General features: G+C 40.5%; 1 protein-coding gene across 5 annotated transcripts in view; it reads right to left on the bottom strand.

Annotated features, from left to right (window-relative positions):
* The window catches only part of mib2 (MIB E3 ubiquitin protein ligase 2), a 35,761-nt gene that overhangs the window by 25,801 nt on the left and 2,658 nt on the right, over positions 1-7,302 (bottom strand). The window contains exons 1-2 of one of the 5 annotated variants that reach the window (XM_013910285.1): positions 6,694-7,147; positions 6,395-6,475 (exon numbers count right to left, since the gene is read on the bottom strand). The exons of 1 other annotated variant lie outside the window; for it this stretch is intronic. In XM_013910285.1, the coding sequence (XP_013765739.1) occupies positions 6,395-6,475; positions 6,694-6,793 (181 nt within the window). In that variant the 5' untranslated portion in view covers positions 6,794-7,147. 3 more of the 5 variants (XM_013910287.1, XM_013910286.1, XM_013910288.1) reach the window with 3 other exon arrangements.

A 7,302-nucleotide genomic window follows, 5' to 3' on the forward strand; every position in this document is an offset into this window, starting at 1 on the left:
CACACACACACACACACACACACACACACACACACACACACACAAGGCCTGCCTCCACATACAGCACTACCAAAGAGGCCTCTTGTCTTGCTGTAATGGAGAGGAAGGAAATTTACTTAGACAATGCAGGCATTGTAACTTGATTGCTTTGGATTTCCAGGAATACCAGTGAGACAACAGCCCTGGACTTACCAATAATGGTGGTAGACCCTAGATCAGTCATTATTTTATACCCCTACAGTTACTGACACAAACAGAGACACTAGTAACAGCAGTCACTAGTAGTGACTGGTTAAACTGGAAGTCAGAACAATAAACAACGCAATAACAGCTTATCTGTGGCATATCAGGCATGATATCTGACGACAATCTCTAAAAGATGATGTGGGTAGTCCATAACTTCCCTGTTCAAAGAAACTATTATTTTAAATTAAGCAGATGATGAGATTTAAGCTTTTTCTATGAACAGCTCAAACAGAGAAAGAATAAATAAATAAATGATCTTTAAATCCACAAGTCTGTGCATATTTGTGTGAAAAAAATCCTTAAACTTTCCAAATACCCTCCATTATTTGTTCATGTTTACACCCAACATGTCTTTTAATATTGAGCCTAATAATACACCCATAGTGTTTATTAAAAGATAAACAAAAACCTTTATATAAGAGGGCGGACAGATGTTTGTAAGAAGCTGAGATTACACTTGCACGCTTATTGAGATTACAATGTCATTTAGGTGGTGACTGCTTAAACATAAAACATATGGGATGTAGGGGATAAAAGGAGGAAAAGCAGGCTGCTTATACTCCATTTTCTGTCCAACGTGACAGCTTAGCCTCTTTTGTGCACTGAAACAACATCCCAGTTATCTAATATTTCAGCGTGCACAGAGAGGAGCTGTGAGGGGCAGTGGACAGCCTTCATGAAGCTTCCCAGCATTCTGCACATGGATGCAAGTAAGAAAAGTGCTGGACGACAACACAATCCTAACTTATTCAGAGCAACAGAGTCAAACTGAAACCCTGGAGGTCAGTATATTTATACCACAGTTAAATCTGCAGTGAAGCTGAGTAAAGAAAAAGCAGTCAGCTGTCTTAGCATTCAGTGTTAGAAGCTCTGTATAATAATAATAATAAAAATACCAACCTATCACCTACATTTAAAACTGTTCTGCTATCCACACATACCCCCCCCCCTCCAATACCACCCACTCCACAGCCCCCTCAGTGTTCCAGAGAACCCAGCGTGACTACTGATATCTTATCATTATTAAATAGTGCAGTACTGAGAAGTAGACTAAAACATAGTGGATTCGCTGGATCGCTTTACCTACGCAACTAGGTCATTTCCAGTTTCACAATTTAGTGCCGAGGAAGGTGGTGTTTTTGCCTGTGGAAAAGCTTCATGAAGATATGCACAGTGTGCACAAACGGTGAACACACAGCTAAAAGCTGTACTTGGCAAACATAATTAATAAAATATCGCCATATTCTTTAATCCCAAAGTATTTTTTTTTTCTTTTATGTTGGCAGACGGTAGCTTCCAGCCTTCTTCTCAACACACCAACTGCAAAAAAAAAAAAAAAAGATCACAGAATCCCAACATCTTAGGCAACAAAGCTGCTGTTTAAGAATCCTGAAAATAAGAGTGAATCCTGTTGAAAACGAATCACCAGCCCTCAAGTGAAGAGCACACTTTTACCTCATGGAAACATTTCAGAAAACGGTGACTACCACTTTATGCTTGACAGCAAAGCGGTACGGATGTAAAAACAATTCAGCATGCTCTTCTATTAACAGCTTCATGCAACTTCAACTTTAAAATTTACTCTATGTTTTCATGTATTACTACATCTCATATGTAATGTTGCAAGGCAAATACAAGACCGTGCCAACAGACTTAATGATGAAATTTACTGTCAGACTTTACTACTTCATTAGTGCTCCACCAGCCAAAATTCTGCTCAGGGACATACAGACAACAGCAATTAGTAGTTGCACAGTACCAATACTGTGTTTACATTTACAGACATATTTTTTAAAAATCATCCACAAATACATTTAAATAAATACCAGACAGACAGTTCTTTCAAACCTAATCAGCGCCTGTAGTGTCGTTTATGATAACAGCAAAAAAAAAAAAGGAGTGAGCTCATGGCATGACTTTATGCATAATGTAGGACAGAACAATAAGCTTCTCAATGGTGGTCTAGGTTTGAGAACACACAAAAGATTGTAGCCACAGTCTACGAGTTTTACAAAGCATTACAACCAATAACAATGTGAGATATTCTGAATCATAGTTTCCAGATGTCAAACTCTGGAGTGTCACCACATTTCGACAACTGCAAGCGTATATCTAATTAGAGCGAACAGGTGTAGGTGCAGCATGAGCTCTTTTATTCCAGAGGTCGGCTCTCCAGCGCGCATTCCTTGTACGTCACTCTATGAGAGGCGGGGGTGAAGGCAGTCATGACAAGGCTACCTGTGTTGCTGAAATGTCACTGCCAATCTGCGACAGAGGGCTAAGACGGCCTGGATTACAGATCTCTGCCTGCAACAACAGATGGCCTAGCTTCCGTCATACACGCTGCTGAGGGCCAATCTGGGAGAGTAAGGTCCGTCACACAAACAACAGGCAGACATGCCAAAATTACACACAGCAAAAACAAACACACACATTTAAAAAAAATATGTAACAAAAACAAAAAACAAAAACAAAGAAAAAATCCTCATTGAATTATTATGTGTAGCAGCTGATCACAAAGCAAACAGCAACACTATGTCTAATTTATTTGTGCATGTATGTTGTTTGTAAAAGTAACTCGAAGCTAATAGCACCCTTAATTGATTTCTTTATCTCATACAATAAATACAGAAGTTGCAAAGAAGAAAGATGTATATATTACTCACTGGTGATATTTCTTCTGCTAAAAATAGGAAATGCTAGTCAGTTCTTCTGTATTTGTGCCATTTTTATTAACTTATTGTTTACTGAAATAAAGTTAAATGCAATACAGCATAAAAAAATTAAATAGGAGAAATGATACTGATAGATACTCTGAGATTTTTTGCTGTTTGTGAATATTAACATTCACCTAAATGTATCATTAAATGAAGTGCAGCTGGGAGCAGGCAGCGATGGTCATAAATCGCACTGAAAAATAGTCCATGATTAGAGAAGCATTTCAGAATCAGTATTAATAGTAAACACATGTCCCCACTTTAACTTAAACAAAGACTGTTACATAATCTTCAGAGATGTAGGCCCACAGCCTGATAAGCTATCTGAAGACATCGATGAAGCAGATACTACATATTTACACTTCTTTATCCAACCATCAGAAAGACCCAGTCCTGCCCTCTACTCACTGAGCAGCTTCAAAATGGAAAATGAGTCAGGAGTATTATTATTGGCAGAGCCAGCACCATCAGATACGTGCTACTGTGCAAAGCTGCAAAGGCCCAGTTTGGCTGCGCGCCCAGAGACACATGTTCAAATTGGCTTATATCCTCGATTTCATTTCTAATAACAAGAGCCCGTTTGCCTGTACTGATATTCCTTTCATCACTGTCACCGGACCAAAATGCTTACCAAAGTGTAATCTATACACAAGAGTTTAATATCAGCTTTAATATCAGAAGTGAGTAAAAGCCTGCTGGAACTAGTTTACGTCAGAAACATCTGGAGGCCAGAGGAGTTGCGGGAAAATCAATAAGGACCGTGAGTAAATAATACCTGTACAAAAAGATTTCTCCAGCTTAGGTGTCGAGATTAAAAGAGAACTCTCAGTTCACCGTTTCAGGTTTCTGCTTGCCCTAGCTTACTTGACATAATCAAATGAGAGCAGGTCATATAGACTTAACAGATACACCAATCTCACAGCCTCGCTACAGATATGAGATATAATATTGCTCATTTTCTTCTAACAGCATTTCCTGACCACTGCGGGCTTCCTCAGAAGGACAACGATCCTTGCTACACAGCAAAAACAGATCTGCAGCAGAGTGCGAAACACTACAAAGAGCACAAGGTGTTGATCCAGACTGACTGAGCATCCACAAGAACAAGCCCAACCCACAAAAGACCCCAGCCCAAAATGAACAGGATCCATTATTGTTTGAAAATGTTTAGTTTTACAGAGGGCATATGCCTCAACAAACAGATACTAAAAGTAAGTATTTCCTCTATATTTTTATACATTTAATCATTTCAGCTGTACATTTTTTTAAAGGTGTAGTTTTTATTTTAATTTTAGGTAACTAAATGTTTTTAGTTACCGGTCTTCACTCATCACTATTCTCCTTGTGGCAGTCACACAGGACATTACCTAAGGTCCTGTATCCATCCCCTCATATGTCAGAGCTATCGCCCTGCACAAGAGGAGCCCACTATATTATATTATTAGGCAGGCAATTTTAATATTGTGGCTCATCTGTGAAGATCTTCAGTTCCACAATTCCAATATATGATGACCATGCACCTCTTAAAACAAATTCACACTAAACTCTTTGTTCAAAAGCATACCGTACTTAGAAAGCTTAATGGCTACAGCTTGACTCTCACAGACGTTTCCAGATAAGAAAACTTCAACCCTAGAAACTTTTATAAAAGACATCAAAAAACTCTATGACAGCACTGTACTAATCATATTATACCGCACGATAATGATAGTCATACTCACTTCCCATGATCTTTAGTCCACTTTTGAACATGTCAGCAGCTGTAGGATTCCAGTTTGCTGTGACACCTCAAGCTTCAACTACTTTTATCCAGGATCTACTAGCAAGACCATGTGAAAGCTCCAGTCACCCCACTACCCCACCTTTCTAGCACAGTCTCAGTATTTGGTTTGCTGTGAACTTTGATCTTTGTTTTGGAACATGCAGTTTCTCTCTCTCTCCCTCTTTTTTTTTGGGACAGATGACAGATGTTGCTCAAGAACTACATGCGCCTGACGCCTTATCTGGGGTGAAAAACATACTGATTCGGTAAAGAAATAACTTAAAAAACAAACAGTGCAAATCCCACAAGAAGACTGTTTGTTTTAGGTAAACACATTACTTTGTGCTATAATGAGCACTGTCACATCAGAGGTACGCGAAAGCTTTGATCAGTTCATGTGTTTGCCAAGGGTGATCTTTCATACAATGAGCTGAACTCACACAAGTGCAAGTCCAATCAGGGCCGGCATAGACCTTAAATACATCATTTTAAAAGTCAATAGAGAGTCACATGTGACTACTTGCATTTGATAATTTGATTTTGTATTAATGTCACCTACAAAAACAGGGGGACATTAAGTCTTACCCACTGGCTATACCTGGCTCGCTCCATTCTCGTCTTAAAAGCTAAAAATCTATGCAGTATTCTCCGCATCACAAAAATCCTCTCTAAAAGAGTCTACTTATTCGACATTTTTGACAGCACTCCCTACAGCTCTGTAGTCATTGCCTATACTAATACTGTTGAAGAACTGTGATTGGCTTCCCTGTAACTAAAATTAAAATTACTTACTCAACGTTGACACCTCATACTGAGATTATTGCAAGATCATTGCATCTGCAGGTCAGGACAAACATTTTTCGTATTGTGATTGTCACCCAGCTGTTACACAAAGAAAGAAAAACATACTGGCTGAGTGAGGTAAAGAAAAAACCTACACATAATCAGCGCAATTGACGACAGGCCTAAAGTACAGAATCAATGTGACTCAGCATTGATTCTGTACTTTAGGTATTTGTATATCAAAACATCCAGGCTGTACTAACCTCACCTGAAACATATGAACTTTTAAGTCTTATCTAGGCCAGTGTCCATTTATTTGATCGAGTTTAGTTCGCTTCACCAAGCACGCAGTATTGTGACAGCTACTTCTAATAAACGCAAATGCCTGTGAGATGGGGAGAACAGTGATTAAACAACCGGCATTTGTGAATCGACACACTAAAATCCAAAAGCACTTGCATTACTTTGACAACACGTACATTAGCGTGATGCAGTGCCTGCAGGCCAGGACAAACATGTTTAGCCATTTATGTGACAGATTGGTTATAATCAAACAAAGATAGCAGCAGCCAAGCGGCCAGATGTCTGCCTCAGCACGACTGCTAGCTTTACTACAGATTGCAAAGACATGTGGCACAATTGTAGTAGCATGGCCGTGGACACATGCTGGCTGCATGTATGTTGCACATGATCAGTTTCTCTGTCTGGGAGCTAAACTATGAAATCAGGAAATATGTCTACCATATATTGCTGGGGTTTGAAATATGAACAGAATGACAGAATGGATTTCAATATTTTACACAAAAGGCAGGTAGCATTGCTTAAATGGACATCACTGAAGCTGCATCACTTGCTACATAATGCATACCCCATTTAGCTGGTTTACCTGTTGGTATAGTGATGTGCAGCAGGGTGAACACAGAGACCGACAAAAACAGGAAGGAGAGGAAGCAGCTCCTACATCCTGCTACATAAAAACATCAGAGAATGAAAAATAAGCTACCAGTGGTCCCACCAGCTTCCAGCAAGGAAAATATAAAACGCCTCTTCAGCACTGAAGCCTCGTTCTGATGCACTCCCTGAATGAACCGGAGGAAGGAGGAGGAGGGTATACTGGGGGGCGGAGGAGTAGGACAGCCAGCATGTCTTTCAAGAGATATCATATGCACTTGCAAGCAGACTTACAGAACCAGCATCCTTCTGTAGTGTACAGACAAACAGGCTGTAGAGGATCAGAGCTGAAGGAAGAGGAGAGTGCCTTGCTGCTGGAGGATGCAGCCAGCATTTAGTCCTTTGTGCGTTGTGTCAGCAAGGATTACCGCCGTGGAGGAGGAGGAGGAGGAGGTGAGAGGGAGGAGGAAGGCCAGGAAAAGCGGCTGCCTGATGAGCGCTGCATTCAGCTTGACGTTCCCGTGGTCTCACATAAAAAACAGGCCAATGGGCTTTGCTCTGTAAAGGCTTCCTCTGATGCTATACTCCATCACTGAGGGACGTGAGCATCGGCAGCACGCATGTGAAGCTGACACGCTGTGTTTACAGAAACAAAACAAAAAAAAATGCAAAAACACATGCGCATCAAGCTCTGCATAAGGATGCACAGCCCTCTCTTTCATAGCCCGTGGGGACAACATTCGCTCTACTGCCAATAAGCAGACAAGCAAAGGACACAGAGCAGGGGGGAGGGGCATATGCTTCAGGGGGAGGGTCTGGATATTGTGTTTTGTGTTGGGAGATTGCTCAGGGAAATGGAAAGGGGTGGGGCTGGTTATGGTTTCTGATGAATGGGCATCTGCC

This window comes from Pundamilia nyererei, unplaced genomic scaffold, assembly GCF_000239375.1.
Source record: "Pundamilia nyererei isolate P.nyererei 1_Seehausen unplaced genomic scaffold, PunNye1.0 scaffold00039, whole genome shotgun sequence".
Classification (NCBI taxonomy): Eukaryota; Metazoa; Chordata; class Actinopteri; order Cichliformes; family Cichlidae; genus Pundamilia; species Pundamilia nyererei.